This window comes from Rhizophagus irregularis, chromosome 15 (assembly GCF_026210795.1).
Source record: "Rhizophagus irregularis chromosome 15, complete sequence".
Lineage (NCBI taxonomy): Eukaryota > Fungi > Glomeromycota > Glomeromycetes > Glomerales > Glomeraceae > Rhizophagus > Rhizophagus irregularis.
The window spans coordinates 3035538-3062445 of NC_089443.1; the positions used below are offsets into that span (position 1 = coordinate 3035538).

General features: G+C 28.5%; 4 protein-coding genes across 4 annotated transcripts; 3 read left to right on the forward strand and 1 right to left on the reverse strand.

Annotated features, from left to right (window-relative positions):
• Window positions 1-496: 496 nt before the first annotated feature.
• On the reverse strand, window positions 497-12888 carry OCT59_007398 (uncharacterized protein; the record flags this gene model as incomplete). Its single annotated transcript, XM_066148419.1, has 35 exons — window positions 497-748; window positions 814-957; window positions 1028-1248; window positions 1329-1574; window positions 1644-1763; window positions 1856-1963; window positions 2031-2133; window positions 2213-2294; window positions 2368-2504; window positions 2593-2767; window positions 2838-2944; window positions 3014-3094; window positions 3181-3260; window positions 3332-3671; window positions 3757-5518; window positions 5600-5651; window positions 5720-6477; window positions 6550-6653; window positions 6733-7157; window positions 7227-7334; window positions 7409-7760; window positions 7854-7946; window positions 8028-8288; window positions 8360-8716; window positions 8816-8968; window positions 9039-9415; window positions 9494-9655; window positions 9731-10034; window positions 10109-10469; window positions 10581-11116; window positions 11188-11373; window positions 11481-11525; window positions 11686-11923; window positions 12010-12157; window positions 12237-12888. 35 exons carry the CDS (start codon window positions 12886-12888, stop codon window positions 497-499), a joined length of 9630 nt encoding a protein of 3209 aa, XP_065998672.1.
• An 823-nt stretch (window positions 12889-13711) lies between these two features.
• On the forward strand, window positions 13712-15794 carry OCT59_007399 (uncharacterized protein; the record flags this gene model as incomplete). Its single annotated transcript, XM_025314360.2, has 11 exons — window positions 13712-13795; window positions 13852-13968; window positions 14045-14307; window positions 14377-14527; window positions 14595-14694; window positions 14783-14797; window positions 14875-14895; window positions 14964-15058; window positions 15139-15214; window positions 15283-15431; window positions 15493-15794. The coding sequence occupies 11 exons, from the start codon at window positions 13712-13714 to the stop codon at window positions 15673-15675; spliced, it is 1254 nt and encodes a 417-aa protein (XP_025185409.1). The 3' UTR covers window positions 15676-15794.
• A 2904-nt stretch (window positions 15795-18698) lies between these two features.
• Window positions 18699-18941, forward strand: OCT59_007400 (uncharacterized protein; the record flags this gene model as incomplete). Its single annotated transcript, XM_025324614.2, has 1 exon — window positions 18699-18941. The coding sequence occupies one exon, from the start codon at window positions 18699-18701 to the stop codon at window positions 18939-18941; it is 243 nt and encodes an 80-aa protein (XP_025185411.2).
• Window positions 18942-24003: 5062 nt separating this feature from the next.
• On the forward strand, window positions 24004-24366 carry OCT59_007401 (uncharacterized protein; the record flags this gene model as incomplete). The annotated part of the gene is made up of 1 exon (XM_066148443.1): window positions 24004-24366. One exon carries the CDS (start codon window positions 24004-24006, stop codon window positions 24364-24366), a length of 363 nt encoding a protein of 120 aa, XP_065998673.1.
• Between the last annotated feature and the right edge of the window lie 2542 nt (window positions 24367-26908).

Consider the following 26908-nt stretch of genomic DNA (forward strand, 5'->3'; position numbering starts at 1 on the left):
TAATAAAATGTTCAAATTTTGAGTGTTCAAAAGTTATAATTTTTTTTTTGGTAAAAGAAGGAGTTCAATATTTTATTTATCTAATTTATCTTACAAACTTTTCTGGCGTGACAGTTTTTTTATCATCACGCATGATTTCATTTGAAGATCATCACCTTTTCTTGACATTCTTTTAATAACTAAAAAAAAGTTAGACTATTGATAGGAGTTGTGTAATATTAAAAGTATTTAAGATAAATCTGCAAAGTGCATATTACATATATACTGTATGTTGTTGGTAATGTAGGTTTTTTATTATATTTTATATATGTGTAAATCAATAATATAAAAACAGAGATAAGAGAAAATACACTACAACTAAAAAAAGGAGATTATAAGTAAAAAAAATTTTAATATCATACACTTAAGAAAACCAGAAGGATAAAAGGGTGATGAAATTATATAATTATTTCCGCATTCTCTAAGGTAATTAATAATCATTCATAATTAACACAATTTATGCATTATTACTAATCGTATCATTTTTCGGTTTCTCAACAACTTCAAAATCATTTTCACATTGAGGTGTCAATTGATCGAGCAGAAAATTAATCTTATTAATTACTTCTGTCATCTCATCAAATTGTCCAAGTCCACTTTTAACTTGTTCTGAATTTATTTCTTTTAAACTATCTAAATAGGCTTTTCTAAGAGGATCATCAACTGGTATATCGCTGTCAGATAATGAAAGTACCAAAACTTGAAGAATCTAAAAAAAAAAATTATGTTAAATAGTTTGATAAATTTACGTAAAACTTAAATTGGAAACCTTACTATGAGAAGTTCTTTAATAATTGTATTAATTGAATCCAAATCTTTAGAGTCAAGTTTCTCTCTAAGGACTTTAGAATTAGCTGCAAATTGTTGGATATGTTTCAACACTATAGGTTGAATGACATCTGGTTTACTTGTCTTTATCTAAAATGTAAAAAGCGATTTATTAATTAATAAACTCATTGAAAAATAATCAAGATGAATAATGTCTTACAATGCCAATTAGCGATTTGAAAGTATTTAATCTTTCCGGCGAAAGATCCAAAATAAAATGTGAATCTGAATTCAAAATACGTTCGACCAACATTGCAAATGGTGCATTGTGATAAGCGTTTATGACTTCTTTGGTCGAATACTTTTCATAGATATTCAACAGTTGACTAAATATATCGTTAACATCAATGTGGTCCATCATTTCTAAAACAATCAATGAACCTATAATAATTTTATTGTATAATAAATTAAGTATTAAAAAAGAGAGAGAAAATTTAAGAAGCTGGGCTATATAAACTTACATAACCGAATAATTTTATCAAATTCCTTCAATTCTATGGCGGCGTCGACCAATTTATTAATGATCACCAAATAAGGGTTGTATATTTTTTGCTGTAATCGAAGTATATCCTCGCTTCGTAACTTAGTTAAAAATGTTTTATAAACGTGAATTGATGGCCCGGATGGACTATAACTTTCAGATTCATTGGCAAGTAACTTCAGTTCTGTAAAAATTGATTGGCTTCCTCCAAACTTCAACTGTAATTCTATAATAACAAAATGTAAAAAAAACATATTATACCAAAAAATCAAAAGCTTTGAAAAAAATGTATTACCTTCTTGAGTAACATTGGACCATCCGCGCTGCCAAAGTGAATGCTTGTCGATAAGTATTTGCATAATTTCACTTGCAAGGTTCATGGTGGATTTCATTGAAACAAATTTACAAAGGATTTCTATTTGAACAAAGAATTTTTAGTAAAATGACAAAAAAAAAAATTTTATAATCACAATTTTTTTTTTAAAGTAAAATTGTATTTGAACTCACCTGACGCCTTTACATAAACTGCATTTTCCACATTCGGATGAAGAAACGTTAAGAGATTGGTTACAAAATCTGACCGTGATTTCCAACTTTTAATGTAATCACGAGTACCTAAAAATAATTATATTAATTAGTTCATCCGATAAAAATATAAAATCACCATTCATTTCATCATTACCTTCATCAGATGATAGGGCAATACCCAGGTTTAAATTTATAACCTCCAGGCATTTGAGAATACTTTCATCATTAGGATGTTTGTCCTTAATAGTATGTATATGCTACCGAATTTAAATCATTGGTATTTTGTTAATAGATTAAAATTATAACTCATTATAAACCGATATATAAAGTAGTTACCTGAGACAAAATTTCAAATCCATGGTATTTACCGAACAAATAGAGATCTTCTATTGAATTTCTATTTAAAAACTGGACAAGTCTAAAAATATAATATTAGGAATATTAAATATACATAAAAAAATTGAAATGTATTATCGAAATATCGGATATACCTTAAAATTTGGCTAACTTTACGTGATAAAGGTGTATTATTACTCAATGTTGGGATTACATGATCCCAGACTTTTGATCTGAATACTATTGATTCGTCAGCACTGAAATTCATCAGCGCGATTAATTCGTCGGTTTTCTGTGTACGGTAAAAAGAAATTTAATAACTTTACATGTCTTCGCACCAGCCGCACAAAGAATCATCAATTTATACATCATCAACTTACATGGTCATCGTAAAAGTCACCGAATATCATACTACTAAGCGCCCAATAATAATTTGGAGCTTCTATCCATCTTTTATGATATTCATTTGAACGGCGACAACCCATTAAGAGTAAACCATAATATTTTGGAAGGGTTGTCTGATTATAATTAATATTCTCTTGTGTATGATTAATACTAAATAATAATGAAGATCGTAATAAGTACTTGTTAATAATTAAAATAAAATAACATGTATAATAATTACCTAACATAATACATATGAAGATGATTGGTCAAATTTTCATTCGATATGAATATATCCACATTTGGTGTGTAATTTTCGCAGACCGTATACCAGAATGTAATTATTTCCTAATAATGAGAAATAACAATATCAACTTCGTACGTTAAACGCAATCACATCAAAAGATAATTACAAACCTTTTTGTCCATATCACAATCTATCCTGGCAGTATCTACTGCAATGAAAATAGAACTGAACCTTTCATAATATGCTTGAAACTATTTTTAAATATAATAAAAAATATTTAGCATTAATAAAAAATTAAAGAAAAATAAAATAATTAACAAATTTATCAAATTCTTACCATTTGTTTCTCTTTTTGTGATCTCAAACATTTTGTCATGCATCTAAAGATGTTGCTTAATCTCCATCCATAAGGTTCAGCTAACAAAAAAAAAAAAGCATCTATTAATAATTATGCTTGAATTTAATTCATTAAAAACAAGGTTTAGTACCTCCTCTCCTATTATGTGTTGCTTTCCAGCATTGTTCAAAACCATCCATATGTTTGAGCATCATGGTATAATGCTTTGTCATCGATTTATATGCATCTTTTTGTGCTTGATCTCCCTGCGCTTCATCCAATTTACCAAATATCAATAAAGAAAACAGATCTTCGGCACGTTGCCTCACAGTCTCATATGGACTGATCAAAAGATATTCAAGTAACCAATCATCCATATAATTGAAAAATGCATTTTGAACATATGCACCAACTGTTGAAGTGCATAACGCTTCAATTAATCCAAGGCACTCATATGCAATAGGGGGAGAATTTTGATTACTTTTAGCTAACTGAAAATTATAAAATTTTTAAGAATTTTCGTAATTTACAAGTTTAAAGTTTCAATTGAAAAAGAAAAACGAAAGACTTTTCTACCTTTAAGATCTCTGAAATAGTATGTTCGATTCTAATTTGTGTAAATGAATCTTGGATTTGATTCAATGAATATATAATTTCAAGGTGTGGTCGGACATGATCTGCAGTGTAAGTATCAGCAGCACGGATCAATTGATTTATAAATTCTTCGGAAATTTCTTCATTGTTGATAGCAAAATGTTGAAAGATTTCTCGAGATGCAGCACCATCAATACAGTCTCGAATTTGCTTCATGAAGAAAATATATTGAATATCTTCAGACTCGTTATGTTCGAAAATTAAATCATATTCGCTCCGACTTAATCTTAATAAAGTTTGAATTCCTGTTAATGAGGACGGATCTCGTTCTCTTTCCGATTCCCTATCACTAATTATATTAGCAACATCACAAGCTCTTAAAAGAGTACGTAAAGTAGTCAACAAATATCGAAAAGGAGGCAATGAAAATTTGTCACCCATTCTTCGTTTACGGGATTTTAATGGTTGCAATTCATCCAATAAGAATAATTTAACCAATTCTCCGATGAATCCTCGCTTAATCATATATATACGTTCCGGCATACCAGAACTAGCAATATAAGACAGTAGATAGAAATATTGTTCAAAATTCCTCCACCAAATGTGTGCGGAAGGTAATAAATTAAGCAATGCCTCGCATAATTGAACGATCAGGCCCTTAGGATTACAAATTTGAGCTTGAGTTGAATCTAAATTCATAGACGAGTCTAAAATATCTTCATTATCAATAACAACAACTGTTTGTAAACCATAAGCTGTTGGATCTCCGTTACGGAGTGTTCTTAAAACAAACATTATTAAATCAACAATTTGTTCTCGAACATCTTGAACATAACAAGACATAAGAATTTGTTGAATGTAATTAGGATTATTATCGATAAGTCGACCAATTAACCATTGACATCCATACAAATGTGTTTGAAACAATGATTTGAGAAACTCTACCCAGTTCTTTAGCTCGTGATTGTCTTTGGCACGTGAAAGTGTACCTAGCACAAACTCAGTAGCGAGCTGAATTGTACGAAGAACTAAATCTATTTCTTCTCCATTTACAGTAATTTTAGATTTTTCGGCAAAATCTATAGAATGAAGTACTGACCACATTAATTGAAAATAACCTGGATCGAAAATGTTTTTATCTTGAAGGAAGTTAATGTTTTCCTCCCAAATAGAACTATATATATCGGTAGGTACTTTTGCAACTTGTTCCTGCTCAGATTCTGTATTGTTTTGATCACCAATTCTTTCATAGAAAAGCATATACGCGTTGTATTGTTTTGCAAACATTCTAGGAAGATTTTTTTGTGAGGCTGGATCCCATTGCATTACATATTCTGGTCCTCCAAAACATTGTTTCGCAATTTCTTTTGGGTCGAATATTTCAACGTTGGAGTCATTAAATTGATACCATCTTCGCTCATTACTTTCATTATTTTCATTATTGTGCAAAGGCTTTCTTTCTTTAATGAAAGAGTAATAGTGTCCAGAGTCTGCAGTACCAGTATGAACCAACACTCCAACCAACTCATATTCAAATTGACCTTTGTTTGTAACGTCAAATTTCATCTCATCAAGTTGACCTGACTCTTTTCTAATTAAATAGTCCAATGTATATGGTTCCATATTGATATTTGTTGGGAACTCAAAATATTCATTGATCTTGACCCGTTTTAACAATTCCATGTCAAAATCAAATCTCTTCAAATTTACAATTAAATTTTTAGGAAGTTTTTTTATACAAGATCTGTATAAGAAACACAACCAAATTTTAGTTTTTTTATTTTAGGAAAAATATATATATATAATAAATATAATTAGAATATACCGTTTTATAGCATCCACACTCTTGTTACATTTGGTACAGAAATATTGATTGTCTAAATGGCATATAATTAAATTAAAATCGAATAAACAATAAAACAAAAAATAATAAATTTAAAATTACCTCCATCTAACAATTCGCCTTCAACTGAAAGTTCCAAACTTTCTTCAACGTTCTTCTTGTTTTTCACTTCGCAGTTTAAAACATAAAATGATTCTTCTTTTTCAGATATATGGTCACAATCTCTCGATTTAATTTGCTGAACTGATGATCCACCAAAATGTTCTTTAAGAAGCATCGCCTGTGGTGTCCCTGAAACACTATTTTCCAAACGATCAAAAAGTCCATTGAAATATTCATCAACATCCATTTGAAGCGCTACATTTAATGGTTGTCCATCATAATCTTTATAAGCATGACAAAATGTAGTGGCTTCGTAAGACTTCTTTTCACTTTCCTGCAAATTACCGAAAACAACTTGAAGTTGATAAAGAAGGTTATCATCTTTATTATTATCAAGAACTGGCGTGTTAAATATACTTTGCCGGAAAAAAGCGTTCATATAAAATTGTTGTATAAGTGAATTAACATAACATGTCGCACCAAGGTTCTGTAACCCAACATAACCAGCAGAAGATTTTTGAGCTGTTCTAGGACAATAATTCCAATTATCATTTAATTGATCACCTCTATCCAATTGCTTTAAATATAATTCCGTTATACGTAGGAAATTTTTTGGGCAATATTTAACAAGCTGATTCAAAAGTTCTAATGCAGCATTTCTAGAAACTTCGAGTTTGCACTTTGGAGGTAAGCACGAACCCGTGTGTTTAATCGTAGGAACTTGGAACAGACATTCATAAAATATTAAATCTAGTAACCTGTAATCAATTAAACGCAAATTACTAAATATTTAAATTAAATAATAAAATATATTATAATTCCTTACGTACGTATCACCAGAAACACGTTTAAAATCCTGATATTCCGATACAATGATCGTCATCAATTTGATTAAACCAACTATTACAGTATCTTCGTTAGGAGAATTGAATTGCTAATATGAAATTTATTTCTTGTTAAATTTTTATTTACACTAGACGTCAAAAAACTCCACTAGAAATTCCATAAATTACCTCTTTAATTGGATGTTCTTTAATTTGCCGCTTAATATCGCTATATAGTGCTGGTAAACTAACACGATTGGATTTTGTGACAAAATGCATTAAATTTCCCATTAATTCAAAATATTCTTTACTAGTATCAACATAATTTTCCACGTCTGGCAAGAATGACCATAATAATGATAGAAAAGACTCAAGAGAAGTGGGGAGTTGGTTCGACAACGCATTCGAAGATTCTGCAATGTCTTGACAAAACTGAAGAAGCATTTGAGACATCAGATTCCTAGCTTCTTCTGATCTGCATGCTACTAATGCCGTTATTAACCATTCACGCAAATTAGAATATTCAACAAAGCTAGATAAAGCTGAATCTTCACGCAAACATAAGCACAACAAAAGCTTCATGGCATATCGAATTATAATAAGATCTTCTCCGACTAAAATATTTATTGACTTAATAATATATTTTTTTATAATATAACAGATTAGTATTAAACGGAATTTACCTTGTTTATGAGAAGGATCTACGCAATATCCAATAATATCAATTAATTTTGTTATTAAAGCATTCGATTCAAATCGTTGAAAAACTGTCGAGCTCACAGATGAATTATCTAGAAGTTAACAAAACATTATATTAAACATATTTGATATTAAACGAAATAAATAAAATGAATTTTTCTCTTACCAACTGCAAAATAGCTTATAACCTTCAATAAAAGGCCAAGACAGGCACGTTTAGTGACACTGTTTTGTTGGCAATTTACAATATTATTGCTATCATTTGCAGAACCTCGCACCATAAGTAAAGATAATAAATAATCTAGTCCTCCGTTTTCTACAAAACGCATACTCCATTCAGGTCCACTTTGAGTTTCATCTCCGTCTCTTAAAAGCCAATTTAATATTTGCAAAGAATATAATAATCTAAATGGAGAACGATTAACAAATAGTTCTTCCCATTTAACTGGTATTTCAAGTGATTTCAAAGCTTCCATAGACTTTATATGAGTAGGAAGCCTCATAAGAAGATCCCATATCTAGTTAATCAATATACATAATATATACACCTAAATGAATATACAATATAATGAATATACTAAGTATACTAAATATTTAAAATAATATAAAACCTGTGACGAATAAGCTTCATCAAGTTCTAACATCAAGAAGAACTGATCAATGTATTTTGAAAGCATATTAATTGGAAGATCTGATTGCGTAATCTACAAAAAAAAAAAAAAAATATTAAACTACACGAAAATTTCATGACAGAACAAATGATATGTTATATATAAATATCATGCCTCCTCGGCAGTATCTTCAGCTTTGTCAGACTCTAAACCATTTTTTATGTCTGTAGTGCGTTTCATGGCCATGAAAGACTGTCGATCAACTACTTTTAGTTTTTTCAGTGTCATTCCGTTTTGATCAGTATTTAATTCTTTTCCTGATGTAATTAATCTTATCATTCCAGGTCGAGTTGATCCCACACGAGAAGCAATTTTTTGTCTTAACGATAAAACAGTTTCAGTTGGATGAATTTGAATTTCAAAACCACGGTTCGCCTAAAATAAAAAAAAAAAAAAATGAATTTGATATAAAAAATAATTTAATAAACTATAATTTAAAAACTTACACCCGCATGTGTTATTGTTACTTTTACAGTAATCATTTCTGCTTCATTAAGCATACTATGTTTTTTCACGATGTTAAGATCCATGGGAGAATCGCTGTATTTAGTATCAAATAAGTCCATAAAAGACTTTAACACTTCGAGACACCTCTTAAATTTTAAAGCATTTGAATCTTGATTTTCTAATGACAATGACGCTTGGACTAAGTTAGATATGGTAATATTGTTATCCATTGTTGAGAAGGCAAGAGATCGAGACAACCCGTTAGCAGCGGTAAACAGATGTGCAACACATTTGTCTACCAAAGCTTCGCGATGCTGGCGCGCAAGATTAATGTGATTTTCCAATTTTTTATCCGTCTGAAGAGTAAATTCACAGATCAACGATATGTAACCACAACTCTGAATACAAAATCAATGAATAACTGACAACAATGACAACATTGAGCCCACACCCACATTCAAATATAAATAAACCAAAAAGACAATAGCCTCATTGCCCACAGATTCCTCTTCCGCACGTAAAGCAATATCCCATATTAAATCAATTCCGACAAGATCACCTTGTACAATAATACTAAGCTGATTTTGTGACTGAGGATTAGGTGACGTCTAAAATAATTAAATTTATTACTAACTTTAGCAAAGATAATTGAAATATCCCAAGTATTTTGTAACGTACCGAACGTAACCTTCCATTTTTCGCGTTAACTTTAAGCAAACAGTTTTTGGCATATTTAAATGCTTGGTCTGATAAATATCTAACATCTAACTCAGGCAAACGATTATTAAAAAAATGACTTGTAAAATGATCATATTCAATGATATGATCGAAATATGAAAATGCCTCATCCTGTTCTTGTTTGCCAATTGGATCAACGATTAAACAGTTCCATATTACATCAGTTTGTGCTGTAGAGGTAAAAAATGGGATGGTTTCATAATTTGCAACCCATTGTAAAAATTGCAAACGTGAAATTAGTTGATCTCTTAATATTGCTGCTCTCGACGGAGAGAGTAAAACCGTCGAAGACGAAGCAGTATATGATATGTTACGATCTTTTTTTTTTTTAAGTAAAATTAAATTATTAATTTGATACATGAAGAAAAAATATTAATAAATATTTAAACTCTCACCAAGATCCATGCTAAATGAGCTATAGCTCCTATCAGCACAAACTTTTACAGTTTTAGTCCAATGTTCCAAATCATCCAAAAACAATTGTGGTAGATTCACTCCAGTTATTAGATGATGAAGATATCCATTGGTAGTCGTGGAAGGATTTGGAAACGGAGGAGCTTTTATTGCAAATTAATATTATTTTATGATTCTGTTTCTCCCACTTTTTTTAAAAACAGAATTTTATAACTTACAAATAATCCTTGTTAATATTCTTAATGCCCATACTGTTCCTGGGTCATGCCTCTTCAAACAATCGATGCACATATCTAATAGCGCGTTGCGATCTTCCTGACGAGTATCACCTTGTAACAATTCTGTTAAAACAGTACAAGCATTTTGCGTAATTTCCGGGTCAATAGTTGATATAGTTGAAGCAGAGGAACCAGCCGTCGGTGATAACACTTCTGCATTCATTAATACTGGTACAGGAACAGAGGAATCACATAGAATACGCCATAATATTCGGTGAGCTTCGAAAGAAATATGACTGACGAGCTTATAAATTGGAAGAAAAATAATAATGATTAATTAAATATCAAGGCACAATAATACATAATTTTAATATTTACCACTCCTCCTACTCTTACGCAGGTCATTGTAGACTGCACCAATGTTCTTATTAACAGATATGTCTGTGTTTCAATAAAACTCATGGGCATTTTCATTAATTTTTGAAACAAATAATCTCTTTGATCTTGACTCAATGAATCTGAAACTTCAATTAAAACTTGGCAAACACCGTGAATTATGCTACGATGTTGATTCCCATCAATTGGAGACCATACAATATCCAATTCACGAGTCGTTAGCGTACGAGTATGTATCATAAAAGTTAAAATATCAGTACACCGTTGTACAATTTCCAAATGAATGTTAGATCCAAATATATATTCTAGAATTGCATATTCCTGTAATTTTTCGTTAAGCACACTGTAAACATACATCAATATATATATATATATAATATTTAATATATTAATATTTAAATAAGCCAAGATTTTAACGGAACATGTTTCTAATAATTTTAGATAATAAAAATACCGATGAATTTTGTCGGAAGGGTTTTCCTCATCCACTTGAATAGCATCGTCCTCGCCATCTACACTCAAACTTCTTTTTCGAGCATTACCTCTACGTCTACTCTTTTTAAGTACTCTTGCTTGTTTTAGACCTAAAATAAGAGCTTCTTTAATTTCATTTAAACCTGTTAATCGCAAGTCCAATCTTGAAGTCTTCAATAAGCGAACTGCAATATCAATTTTCAATTGGGCACTCCTAATAACTTGTTGTTCATCGGGTACTTCCTGATATAGCATATAATCGCTATCATCATCGTCATCTTCATCTGACGACATCATTGGGTGATAGTTCCTCTCAATATCCTTGACTGTACCAGAAACAGATGAAGGTAAAGTTAATATCATGGATGTGACCATGTGAACAATATTTGGGATTAATTTTTTATCTTGACGGATAAGCCATTCTTCAGGTATGTTTATAATTTGATCGTATACGCAATTTGCAACCTTCATTACAAATTGTCTAAAATCCACATTATTAGGGACATATGGACCAATCTAATAAAACGATTAAAATTAGAATTATTTGTATTATTTATTGAGAAACAAAATTATTATAAATAAATTACCTTGTGAATCATTCTGATAACACCATGAACGTCTTTCAGATCGAGATTGTTAAAGCGGTGAGTATCGATTCGTATCGAACGCGTTTCGTCGACATAACCTAGAGCACGGAGGACGGCCTCTAATCCACCATTACCGACAAACGTATTTATTGATTCGTATTGGTACTGGGATATACGTGGTTCCAACTTTGGAATTGGGAACAGGTGCCAAGCAACATGAAAGGCTTTATCAGCACAAATTACTAATGAGAAACCATCTTAAATTATAAAATCTTCATTGATTTCTTTTGAACCTGTTCCATTGCAATAATATCACTTGAATCATCGTATTCTCCAATCTAAATAACATAAGCAATTACGAATTAGTCATTTGATAATATTAATTACTGGGTAAGTTTAGGGTCCGTCTGCAAGATTTCAAAATATGCTAATAACTTTGAAATCCAGTCTACAAACCTCATCATTAACTATTCCCACCATGACTGAATTTACACCTACATCTAATCGCCTTGTATCAAATCGACTATCAAATCTACGATAAAACGTAGCATTTTCATCTCCTAATATACGAGACACTGCATCCTGCATATGTTCTGAAAGCGGAAACTCATCTTCGCTAACATTCATTGACTCCGGTTCTTCGATAAGTCGAATAGAGATTTGGAGAACTTTTGTCAAAAATGATTGAATTGTGCTCGCAATAATGTTTGCTTGTGCGGGTGCTACAGTGGGGTAGCTTTTTAAAATATATGTACACATAAATTAATATCAAATAAATAAAATAATGATAAACTTTAAGAATTTAAAATCTAATATAAATACCCCCGATTTAATAATACAATTGCAAATTTTGGAAACCATTCTCTATACATTAAATCAATGAAATGTTGTTTAGTGTCTAAGCTATTGTGACCAGAGATAATGAGATCTCCAAAATCATTAAATTTATTGAGTATTTTGCAAGGATTTGCTAAGAGAAACAAAATAATTATGATCAATAAAATTAATAATAAAATAAATTCTTATTTAAGATTTAAAAAAATACAAACGTTCTTTTAATTGACTAATATAACTTTCATAATTATTAAGAGGATAGTCTTCATCCTTTGTACCCCGCCGTCGTGAACCAGTAGCTGAGGTTTGTGAATGTCTTCTTCGCTGACCGGGTTCGCTGTCGTCGTCAACATCATCAGACACATAGTCTTCATCCTCGGATGATGAAGCCATATGCCGATGTTCTTTACGACTATTCCGACCACGATGAGAAGAATGCTGTTGCCTAGATGTTTCTGAAGCCAAGGCAACGCGCTTCTTTGGATGCTGTTCATGATCTCGACGGGACACATGTGTGATTGGTTTTGTTACTACACAGTCTTCTTCATGACCCTCATATTCTTCTACTATCTCTTCATCGATATCTTCAATGTCGTCGTCTTCATCATCATCATCATCATCATCCAACTCATCATCATCTTCACTACTGCTCTCCTCTTTAATATTTTGACGACCCACAAGATCTTCGCTCTTTTCTGACAAGTTTTCTTTTTCACTGTTTGCTCCATCCAAATCGTCTTCAATTATTACCTCGTTATCCATTTCTTCATTCTTCAAGGTTTGATTTTCTACTCCCTCTTTCACGTCAAGACCAGTAATCTCTTCCTGTTCAAGAGGTTTCCGGTCTACGGGTAGCTTTTGTGACATAAGGAGATTGGACTTTAAAAAGTTCGTATAAATACAAATTAATGTTGTCAACTTAACAACACAAATTATATAATTTTGTAAAGTATAGTAAAGTTTTTGATCGTTTACAAGATCTAGGGCCAGTAAGCAAAAAACACGCGTTGTGTGATGAGTGTACAAATAATGCTGTCCTCAAGCAACGAATGCGGTGTAAACTTAGAGTTACTGAAAAGTATATATCCCGAATTCAAGATACACGGAGCAGTTAACGATTCGAACTGAATAGAAATCGCGTTACCCTCCAAAAACAGATTGGCCCGAGAGTTAAAAAAAAAATATATATATATATATTGAAAGCCACTCGTTCAATAAAGGGAGAAGGGATAATTGTCAAGATAGCGAACTTTGAGTTTTTATTTATCAGTACTACAAATCCTGTGATACATTTAGACTAATATTTAATGACGGAATACAAACGACAAGCCGCAGCAGATTTTGTGATATTTGAGAAATGATTTATTATAATGATTCAGAACAATCACAAAATTGTGTGTTACACGAATATGAAATTATTCTGTAACGTGGGAATTATTCTTCTTTGATTCTTTGATTCCTTATTGGCTAGCTATTGTTTAACTTGAAAAAGCAATCTTTTACTAAGCTTTTTTTCCAGATTGATGAGTGATTGACAATCTCATAAATTGCGATTGGCCAATTTACAATGTATCACAACGATAATCTTTAAGGTCCTGTGATTTAGTTTATTATATGTAGAGTAAGTGAGTGTTGATCAGTTGTTAATTCTTGTTATTCTCACAGTCATCTAATTTCCGAAAAAAAAACCATGCAATCCTTTATACATGTTCCTCCCAATTCACATTTTCCCATCCAAAATTTACCATTTGGAATTTTTTCTACCCAACAAAATGTAAGATAAAATTAGGTTCATTTATTAATCATTTCCTAATTTTAATTCAAATATAGCTTTCGCCACGAGTTGGTGTTGCCATAGGTGATCAAATATTAGACTTGACTGCCATAACAACTTTATTCGAAAAATATGTTCCAGAATTGAAGAATCCATCAAACGTTTTTTCTCAGGTAATGAACTAAAACATGATTAATAATTTCCTAGCTATAGTACGATTTCATTGTAACTTCTGTGTTTTTTTTATAGCCCTCTTTAAACTCGTTTATGTCATTAGGAAAACCAATATGGCAAGCTACACGAAGATTTTTACAAAGCATTTTATCTCATGATAATCCAGAATTACAAGACAACGAGGAGCTTAGACAAAAAGCTTTCGTGGCGCAGCAATCGGCTAAAATGCATCTGCCAGCTCATATCGGAGACTATACAGATTTTTACGCTTCGAAAGAACATGCAACCAATGTTGGTACTATGTTTAGGGGTAAAGACAATGCATTGATGCAAAATTGGTGAGTATTTCTGTCGAATTGCCTTTATTTTATCAATTTTTTTTTTTAAAAAAAAATAAATTTAATAAGGGTATATTTACCGGTTGGATATCACGGACGGTCTTCCTCTATTGTTATCTCTGGAACAGATATTGTTCGCCCATGTGGACAAATATCACCTGACAAAAATCAGCCTCCAATTTTCGGTCCTTCCGCCAAATTGGATTTTGAACTAGAAATGGTAAAGCATAACTTTTATAAACAATAAAAGAAGAGTCTAATCTATACATTGGAGTCAAATTTATTAGGCATTTTTTATTGGATCGGGTAATAAGCTTGGAGCGCGAATTCCGATTGATCAAGCAAACAACCATATATTCGGATTGGTTTTGATGAATGATTGGAGTGGTAAATAATTTAATTGTATAAATTTAGTATTTACTATTCACTTTTCTTTCAATTTATTTAGTCAGATAAAAAAATATTTTCTTAATAGCTCGGGATATTCAAGGCAGGTTTACTACTAAATATTTTTATTTGAACTACAAATGATAAAAAAAATTAATTATTCGTCGATTATATTATTAGCTTGGGAATATGTACCGCTAGGTAAGATTATTTATTAATTTAAACTTTCTAATTTATAAAATTCAACATAAATATGTTTGTTTTTTTAGGACCATTTTTGGGTAAAAACTTTGGTACAACTATTTCGCCATGGGTCGTTACATTAGATTCTTTGGAGCCATTTTTAGTTAATGGACCTATCCAGGTTTATATCTAATATATATATTTGTTTTATATATATGTATTTTTCTTTTTAAATAATCTCTTAAATCTATTCGTTTATAGGATCCAGCTCCTTTACCCTATCTCAAAGACAATATTCCATCAGCATATGATATTCATTTGGAAGTAAAAATTAAACGTAGATATTAATATTTATCTTCGAAATTCGATTAATACAAGTTAACAACATTTTTTTTTATTGAATAGCAAATAATAGTGATTCTTTCAAGACGCTAACGAGGTCAAATTTAAGGTATATGTACTGGTCTCTGAAACAACAACTTGCTCATCATACAGTAAATGGCTGCAATACACGCCCCGGTGATTTATGTGGCACCGGTACTATTAGCGGACCTGTAAGTTCTTTCATACTATACATTTTAAAATTTCCCTGAATAAATATTTTTTAATTTTTAGACCGAAGATTCTAGAGGATCTTTATTAGAAATTACATGGAACGGTCAAAATGAAGTTGATGGAATTAAAAGAAAATTTATTGAAGATGGAGACGAAATAGTATTAACAGGATATTGTCAGGGAGAAGGTTACTTAGTTGGATTTGGGGAATGTTACGGTAAAATTTTACCTGCTTTACAATAGGATATTATAATCTAAATTTATTATGTACGATATTGCTTTTTTTTTAAAAAAAAATAAAGATAGTACTTATTATTTTACTGTCAAATTCACTTTGACACTAAGATAAAATTTGAATTTCTAAGTTGTACACAAACTCAAAATTTGTCAACTTTGTGCAACTGTGACATTTGCAAACTTTTTGATCCCGAATAACTAAACATAAATGCTTCTAAAAAACAGGTTTTTCCCAAATTCAACAAAACGGTGTAACAATACAATATATGAGAGATTTATATTTTAAAATTTGATTTGCATAGGTTTAAAAAAAAACTTTATTATAAATAAATGAATTTTCATTTATTTACAATATAGTCAATTAACAGAATACACAATTAATAAAAATAATAGTAAATGAAATCAAAAAAAATAATTATTTCAAAAATTACTATTAATATTTCTTCAAATGATTTTCTTCAAAAGTTACATATCCACATACTGTGTACACTCTGACCTTTTCCTTACCACCTTTATCCCAAATGAAACCATGTGACTTCTATTTGAACTGAATAGAAAAGTCTACCTAAGATTTAAAAATTTATCAAAGTTTATTCCTAATAATGTAAATTCAAGTATACTATTGTATACCTTAATATTATTTACATAAGATTTATTTGTATTTAGATTATTTGATATACATAATATAACAGGTTTTATAGAATATCTAATAGTACTTTAAACTTATAGCTTTAATAGAATATTTCTTTAATTTTAATAATAAAATAAATATTTATTAGTTTAATAATATAATTACATCTACTATTATTGAAATATATTCTAAAAGGCAATTTAAAAAGTATTTGTAATTACTAATTTAGATTTTCTTTTTTATTTATCTTTAATATCTTTTTAAAATCTATTTGATTTTTTTTAGTTATTTTTTTATTTGGCCCAAAAAGGTTTGAATTTAATGCTAACATCACTGACAAGTGACAATCCGTCAGCATTCAAAGCAGAGCTTATAGCAATAATATTAGTGTTACTAATTTGTCCCAAAGATGCGAATATTACGATATATGTTGACGCACAAACTATAATTAATACATTCAATCTAGAGATTCTGGGCGAAACTGAAATATTTAGTCATTTGACTAAACCGAAATAGTTTAGACATTTAAAATTAAAAGACGAAATGCCGAAATTCAATATTCCATAGTATTTCCATGGATTTTTTATAGATTTCCATGGATTTTTAATTATAATAATTACTTATAAAAAAAAAAATAATAAATTTATATTAAAATATAATATTTTTTAAAAGAATTTATAAAACTGTTTTATGTATAATATAATTTAATATATTTTTATAATAAAATTATAATTTTATATAATTAAAATTTAAACTTAAAAAATATTACTATATAGTTTAGTCAATGACGAAACCAAAACTAGTTGGTGACGAAACTGAAATTTTTGGTAAAAAGAATTTAGCCAGGTATCACTAAATTTCAATCAATTAAAAAAAGAATCTTTACAACAGATATCTAAAGGAAAACGACCATATAACGTATGGTGGATATTAAGGTTTAAAATAATTAAATTTTTTAAATTATCAGTGCAGCTAGTTAAAGTCAAAGTGCATAACGATAGTGAATACAATAATATGGTAGATAATTTAGCTAAAGACGCTGTAAGTAAAGATCCTATATATATTGATCCAAGACTTTTAATGTACGAAAGGAAATGTTTGTTAATCGTAACCTTATTGAAAAAAATTCCAATCATGATTAAACGCGTAAGGGAAGCTGAATGGATAGAAGAATTTTTCAACCTACATGAAATGAGTGTTGGAATAATTCTGAGACACTTGCAGAGATAGAATGGTCATGTACGTTTAGAGTGCTCAAAGGTAATATGGAATTAACAAATTTTTCAGAACATGAATTAAACTTATTTAAAGTCAAAATTCGGACAGAAGAATTACCAACACTTGATAACCTAATTAAAAGAAAACCACATGTTTATAGTTCTAAATGGAAATGTCCTATGTGTTTAAAAGATGATAAAACATATTCACACTTATAGAAGTGTAAATATTTAAGACAAGTAAACTAAAACATGATAGGTAAATTACAACAATACATACAAGATTTGATATTAATGAATAGTTAAGAAGAAAATTTAAATTCTGAGAATATTCTTAAAGAGATTTTGCTCTGTAGAATTTGGGATTTTAATAAGACATACAATTTATCTATGTTAGCAAAAGGCTTCGTGCATATAGATTTGGTTAATTTATTTAAGAGTTACAAAATAATAGACAAAGATAGGGTAAGGTTATTAGATAGTTTGATTAATAAATTAATTTTTAATTTCAAAATTTTTATATGGAAGTATAGGAATGTTAAATTAGTTGATTTAGAACATCAGAAAGGGATTAATGCAAAGATGAAAAGGTCAGCCAACAAATCTAAATTTGTAATTAATAAATTAGATAAAATAGTAAGTTCGCGTTGGGAGCTATGGAATAGCTTGGTGTTTGACAAGGGAGGTCATTGGTCAAATTTTTAGATTTATCATGACGAGTCACCTTTGATCTCAAGGTGACAGGTCGGTCTTTTCCTTCGGGAGGGGCAGTATATTGATAATGTTTAAAACTTTATTTAGAATACTTTATTTTATTTTACTTTTGTAAATATATTGTATTACTTTAACATAATTATCAATAAACATGATCGCGCCTTTACATAGAAAAAAAAAAAAAGTTATTTTTTTATTTTTTTGATTAATTTTATATTTACCAGTGGTGAATTTCACTTGATTTTTTATAAATTTTTATTAAAATGCAAATTTCAATAATTTAATAGTAAATTTCGCGCTTGTTCATATATTACATACATGTATTACATAAATTTTTAAAATTTTATAGCGAAATTCACCTTTTCAGCGAATTTTACTTTAATTTACATAATGTATAAACAAACTTTTAGCCTTAGAACACCATTTTTTTTTTATTTTTATAATTTTCTTTAAACAATATAAACAATATGAAGGATTCTAACAATTATAATAAAGATATATATAAGACAAATGCATTTTTTTCACCATATTCTGAAACTTTAGACTTTTTATTATCACCATTTAATGATAATTTTGCTATAAATTTTTTACCAGTTGCTGAACCAGATTTTAATCATAATTTTACAAACATAGATAGTTTTTCTCTTAAAACGCCTTCTAAACCATCTATTAACTCTTCTTTAGCATTACTTTCCGTAGCCCTTCTTTAAAGTTATCTTCTGAACCTTTTTCTGAACCTTCTTTTGAACCTTTTTGTGAAACTCCTTTTAAACTACCTTTTGAAAATGATTTTGAATCATTATCTGAACAGGTTTATCAGTATAATTTTACTATAGGAGATTATTTTAATGATTGGCAATCAGTTGATACATTTATACATCAAGAAAGAGGGTTTAAATATCAAGTTTATCAAAATAATAAAAATCCAAATAATTTTGCTATTATACGATATAAATCATTTCATTGTTCTTAAAATGAAAAACATGAATCCAGAATAGTAATAGATCAGAAATTGCATCATTTATGTAATACTATAAAGATAAATTGTGAGTGGCACTGCAACTTTTCATGGCAAATTAAGTAAAATGTATATCATTAAAAGATATATATAATCATAAAGCAAACTAAGGTTACAGGTGAAACTCTATAATAAATGTGAAACTTGGTAAAACTATATTAAAAACTTAATAATAAATTGGTAAAACTTAACTATAAAAATTATATGTAATGGCGAAACTATAATAAATTCTTATAAAAAAATTGTCAAAACTAAGGTTTAGACATTTTGCCAAATTTAAAAATTAGTTTAGCCCGCAACTATAAAGTAAACTCTACCTAATTACCTCATATATAAACGTTTTAATAATGAAATAATATAAAATTTGAAATTTTTATTGGATTGCAAAGTTGCACCTATTATATAACTAGAAATTCTTAAAAAAAAGTATTTAGAACATGTATTTCATAAACAAGACATTTATAATACTATTTATAATTTATGCCAAAATAATAAAAATGAAAGACCTGATTTTTTATTATTTCTTAATATTTTATTTGAAAAAATAACTCAATACTCACGTTGAAAAGTTTTTGTTCGTCATACTAGTAATGAAAATCGCTTATTAGGCATATTTTGGATGTCTTTCAGTTAATAAGAATTGTATAGGTGATTTTCTAATATAGTATTAAATGACAATACTTGTAAAACTAATAAGTATAACGTACTTAAAGTATTTATGATAAAAGGTAAGCTATGGAAGATTTTGCAATGTAGCAAACGTATTAAGAGAATACATTTCAACTTTATTTAATATATACTTGATTTTATAATATTTGGTGAAAAGAATCGACAATATAATTCAAATCATTTTGGATTGATTCTGAACCTGAATTAATTAATGCTATTGCTCAAATTTTCCAAATACACCACATTTTTATTGTATGTTCTATATATGGCAGAATATTATAAAGCATCTTAAATCCAAATTAGGCGAAAACATTAGTAATTATAGTAAAGCTTTCTATATATATAGTTGAGCAATATTAGGAATTTATGATAAAATCATTTTCAAACTGTGAACGTTATATAACTAGAATATGATTATATGCTAATCAGATTAGTTAAGCTAAAGCATATATGCCATTCCAGTTTAATGCTGGAATACAAAGTTCACAAAGTGTAGAAAGCTTTAATGTAATTATTAAAAGATCTTTAAATAGTACAAATACATTTTGTGAGGTGAAAAAAGCTATAAATAAGAGAAATTAGATATTGTTAATTAACAGAACTTAAAGCAAGTTGGACTTTTACATCTTTCTTTTCAATTTTTTTCAGATGTTGATACAGTTATTGTTGAATTTTTAATTCCTCTTATATTATCTTTACAACGTTTTCAAATTTCACAATCATTTACTTATGAAGGGCAACTAATATCTTATTCATTTGATGTATATATTATTTCTTAAAAAATAAAACTATTGGTATTGATTAACATTTATAAATAAAAAACATTATTTTTCATTACAGAACTCACCTTTTGATACTCCAAATGATAATTTCATAGAAAATATAGTAGATGAATTACAAGTAATATTAAAAGCTATATTAAATGATATGGATACATCAAATATTGTTAAAACTTAGAAAATTCATCGAGTAGGAAATATTTCTTAAAAAGAAAATCTAGTAGTTCTTTTTAATGATGGATCACATATTTGTACTTGTTTGAAAACAATTACAAAAGGAATAATTTGCCGCCATTTTTGGAGAGTTATATTTTATTCTAATACAGCAAAATTTTATATTAGTATTATTTCTATTAGATGATACAAAGATGATATTTTAATAAAATTAAATAGTAGTATACTTGAAAATTTACCTGTTCTTATAGCAGTAGAATCATCTGATACAGCAATGCTACCCCTAGAGCTCCGAACGAGTCGAGTCGAGTCAAGTTATATGTAAACTCGATTCGACTCGAGTTAAATCGAGTCGAGTCGAGTCGAGTTAAAATTATAAAAATATAAACTCGACTCGATTCAAGTCGAGTTGGCCCGTCAAACCGAATCAAGTCGAGTCGAATTAAATCACATGATTTTAATTCGGCTATGCCGATCATTTCCTTTTTTTGGCGATAGCCATTCCACAAAATTCCATTTTTGTAATTTTCAAAAAATTTTCGTCTCGGATTTTGTGTAACATAATTTCCAAAAAAGGAAATTCCATAAATTTGGCCGGAATTATGTTTAATTCAGCTTAACTCGACTCGACTCGATTTTATTAAATTATTAACTCGACTCGAATCGATTCGATTTGATTGTAATTTTCAACTCGACTTGACTTGACTCGACTCAACCAACTCGCGAGTCAACTCGACTCGTTTTGGAGCACTAGACTCATTTCATATCTTGGTAATAATTTTGTACTTTCTTTGCCGTATAACTTTATTCTTAATCTTTTAGCAAACTTATTTTTGATCTTTAATGACAATTTTTGCTTTTGATCTCTAGTAATAGATTTGGTAATTTTTATTTTAATCTTTGGAAATTTTGGAATTTTTACACATAGTTTTTTTGTTGTAAAATTGATGTTTATTTTGATTTTGTAAATAACATAGTTATCATAAAATTTTATCATACAGTATAAATTTTACCTGATAAAACTGTGTGTATTTTATTGATTTGCTAGATTTTAAACATTATATAGAGGTGATATCTAAATTACCCTATTTTAACATATATGATATTGATATATCATAAATAAAAAAATAAAATTTTAACGTAAATATATATTAATGTCATATGATAAAAAAGTATATTTTAGTATTATATAAAGGTTATAGGATAAAAATGTATAATAAAATGACTAAATTTATGTGTATTTTTTTCGAATTTTTATTAGTATCACAGATATGACCTCTATTATAATTGTCTGGGATCCTGATTAGATGGTGCTATTGTCAAATTTAAAGCTCAAGTTGCAATTCAATCGTATTCAACAGCAGATGAGCGGTTAACTTTTAAAAATAATAAACCTGGAGTTAATTTCAGCTGCCCAATTTTTCTGAAAGTAGAACCTGTTGTTTGTATACAAAATCCTAAACACGCAAAAAAAACCAGCCGTAATGCAATTATGTCTGGCATCCATCTTCTTACCCTTGGAAGTTCAACTGCACGATTTGAACAATTATTAAAATTGTCAAATCTTTCTAATTCTGTAATGTATCGTCATGATGTAATAAAGTTTGACTGTTAAAATAACAGTGCAACTATTGTGTATTTTGTTCAGAAAATTTACAAAATTGCCATAAAGTTCACAATACTAAAGAAGACATGTGAGGACTTTTTGTATACCTTTTTATAATGGGTTAAATAAAAATAATTTTGATATAATTATTGTAATAGTATTTTTTTGTCATTAAATTATAATTTAAAAATTAAAATTAGGTGAACTTACTGATAGTTACTTAAACTGTAAAATAACTCCATTAGAAAGAATTAAAATGTCAATGACATCCTTTTTCTTTTTACGATTTTGGAGAGAATATGTAATAAATATGAGTGAAAAGTATCCTAATTTTATTTCTTTTTAGCAGATCAAAGTTTTGCAATTTTCATTTCTTTTGCGAAGTCTATAGTTTTGCTGGTAAAAGCACATTGGGAATATTACCCAAATTATCCATTTTTGCTATGGATATATGGGTCAGAAGGCTTGTGAACACTTTTTTGGCATGGCGGCAGCACGTAAATTAATTAATTTTAATTATTCAGAATTGTTACAATTAGTTCTGAAAATTTCTCAATGTGCTAAAGCTTTAAGAACAAAAAATATTACATTGGAAAAAGAAAAATCAGTTCGTAATAGTAAGCAAGCATACTTTTATTATAAATAAGAATATTTATCATTATATTTGATTGTTAAAAAAAATAATACTATATAGACATATATTTTTATAGTTATTTACACAAATTTTACGTCTTATTGTCTGGAGCGTAATGAAGGACTATATAATTTTACAAAGGTCGATGACAATTAGTGTCATGTGGCAATTTCCGGTTGTCCGCACACGTCATTTCTTATTAGTCCGCACAGAATGTGTATTGAAATTTTGTACTACATCAAAAATAAACAAGTAAAAAAGTTTATGATTACCTTTTTTTTTTAGATTTCGGCTAGTAAGTATATTTTTCTTTTAAACGACTTTCTTATTTTTTTCCTAAGGTTTCTGGATTTCTTGTACATACCGGACTGGTGAGTTGTTTTTTATTTGTTTTGCTTTAAAGAAACGTTTCTAGCATTTCATTTTTATTTTCTTTTATCTAGAAACACAGGTTTTTTGTACATGCCGGACTTTTAAAGGTAAATTGGGAGGGCTTTTCTTACTTGTTTAACCTTAAAGAAACGTTTCTAACGTTTCATTTTTCATTTTTATTTTTTTAGGGATGCCAGATTTTTTGTACAAATTAAATTTTTAAAGATATTTGGATTTTTGTACAAATCTTTCGCTCCGGACTTACAACAGTTTCCGTTTCCTAGTAAATTAATTATCATTTATTTAGTTGTAATAAAAGAAGTAAAAATTACTAGTTAACTGATTATAAATCTTCCTTCCTTTATATTTCTTTTAAATAGATTACCATTTTGACTATAATATTAGAAATATTAATCCAAGCAAGTTAGCAAAATTATGTGCTTGGCCATTAGATAAGAATATTACTTTAGCTATTAAACATTCTTACAAATTGGCGTCTGAACTTGCTAAAGCACTTGATATGGACCCTACTTCAAATATGAATCATTCATTATTACTGCCATTTGTAATAATAGAGAATCAAAATTTGGAAGTATCAAACAGAATTAAGTCAATTTTGGAACTTGAAAATGATTCAAATAATGAAATCGAAATTTCTGATGCAATTAGTCAAGCATCCAAGTATACTACTGAAAGAATTGATGATATTCTTAATTTATCAAATATTGAGAATATTGATGATCAAATTCGTCAAGCTCAAGTTATTTCATCTTTAGATAATATAAGAATAATTAATAATGAGCTACTTACTCATTGGTATGAAATTTTATTTAATTATATTATTACATTATTAAAGCTTTTAATAGTAACATTATTAACATAATTGTGAAAGATCTTACTATTAAGTATATTTCAAAAGGAGAGCAGAATTATTTGGGTATGATTAAATTACGAAAGGATCATGAAGCATATAATTTAAGACCAATTGAAAGACAAAATCATGTACATATGATTGGCCATGAAATAACAAATACTATTAATCCAAATAAGGCTAGTCATATAATTTCATATCTTACAAATAATGGTGATCTAGCAATGCAATTTATAAAATAACGTGAAAAGCGATGAAAAGAAAATTGGAAGGCAATGACAGCTAATCTTGCAAGTTTACATAAATTTAAATTATCAAGGTAAAAACTAAAAACAAACTGATAAAATTACAAATAAAAGTAAATATAATATTAATTATATAACTTATTATGTAATTTTTAATATTAATAATTGTTATTTAATTTAGTAGTATGTGTTGAATCGCAAATATTACTCAAGATTTTCTATTACGACAAAGTGATTATATAATTGTTATCAGCAAGTTTTAAAAGTGTTGCTTTAAATAATTATAGTGTTAATTAATATTAAGGAGTTGTTTAATACGATATATCCTATTGTTTAATACTATATACTGTAATGATTAACACTGAATGCTTTTATATATGTATAATTTTACAAGTTTTTTTATGTTGTTTGATGACAAGTATAGTTCAATATGATATGCAATGTAGTTTAATGTAAAGCTCTGAACGGGTCAGTTCAGTGCAGTTTTTTTCCAGTTCAAGTAAGAACTGAAACTGAATGAAAACTGAACTGGAACCGTCCCTGAACTGAACTGAACCGAATTTTGAGCTAGTTTCAGATCAGTTCCCCGGTTTAGCCTAAACCGTTTAGAGCTTTAAGCAAAGCTTATTTTTTTTTTCTCTCTCACAGCTTTTTTTTTCCCTTCCTTCTTTCGCTCCCTTTTTCCTCGCCCTTCCTTCACCTTTCTCTTTCCCCTTTCCCCTTTCGTTCTCTCATTCTCCTTTCGTTAGGGCTCCGATAGAACTCCGAAAAATACATATAATACTGGGATCCAATTTTGTATAAACTTACTATGTAATTTCTTAATAAGTCATATGTTTGAAATTGTATAACCAAATAGCAGTTATGCAAAAAGTCAGATTTTTATTTGTATAACAATAATGATTTTTACAATAAGTAAGATTTTCATTTTGTATAACGGATATTAGAATTTTTTTTATATACGTTTAAAATTTTTTAGTTTTTTTTTATTTTTTGTTTAAGAAATTTTTAAGATATTTTTTAAAAAAGAGTTTTTTTATTTGTTTTAAAAAACACTTGAAATATTTTTTAATAGAAATTGTTTTTTGTTTAAGAAGTTTTTAAAGGTTCGTTTTAAGACATTTTTTTAATAAAAATGAAGAAATTTTTTTAAAATTCATTTACAAAATTAAAAAAAAATACATTTTATTACATATCTCGGCATCTAGTGATCATAGAGAAATGAAACACAGCTTATTAGATTCGCCTCAATACAACGAGTCGAATGGTGGTAGTTTCATATTTCTAGGCGCGATAGATGCCGAGTTATGTGATAAAATGTAAAAATGCACAGTAGACGAAAATACAAAGTGCCGATGTGTGGTATAGCTCATCATCTATCACACCTAGAAACACGAAACTACTACCATTCGATTCGTCTTGTCAAGATGAATCCAACAGCTGTGTTTCATCTTTTTACGATCACTGGGTGGTGAGATATATAACAAAATGTATTTTCTTTTATTTTGTAATATACACCCAAATTTTTGCATAAAACTTACTATATTATACATATTGGGCATCAATATCTATAAGGTATTTAAAATTTTAACATGCAATTTTGTTTAAAAATTTTATTTAAGTTATTTTTTAATAATTTTTTTTAAAAAAAATTTTTAAGTATTTGTTAGAATTTTTAATAATATTTATTAAAATTTTCAATAAAATTTATTTGAAATTTTTCTTTAAAAATTTTTTTTTATATAAACTCAGATTTATAATTGTATAATTTATAATAAAATTTGAACTTATGTGATGATTTTGTATAAAGCTTCTAATAAAATTAGGTGTATAAAGTTATATTAAAATTTTGGATCTGGATCTGAGTTGTATATGTATTCTTCGGGGTCCTGCTCCGATCGGTTCAGTTTAGTACGGTTTTTGCTAAAACCGAAACTGAATTGAATTGATCGGTAATGGTATTGTTAATTACCGAAACTGATCGGTTTCGGTAATCATCAATACCGAAACTGACTGGTAATTACCAAAAACTGAACTGATTTACCGATATCGGTTCGCAGTTCGGGTTTTAACGTTTTTGCAAAGTTTTTTATTTAAAAAATGTGCGAAAACTTTTTTTTTGTGAATTTATTAATAAAAAACGTTTTCGCAATATTTTCTATTAAAAGAATTAAAAAACGTTGCAAAAACAGTTTTTTTTATTAAATTACTTAATAAAAAATGGTTTTGCAACGTTTTTTGTTCAAATAATTAAAACGTTGCGAAAAACATTTTTTATTTGCTAAATTATATGTTAAAAAAACGTTTTG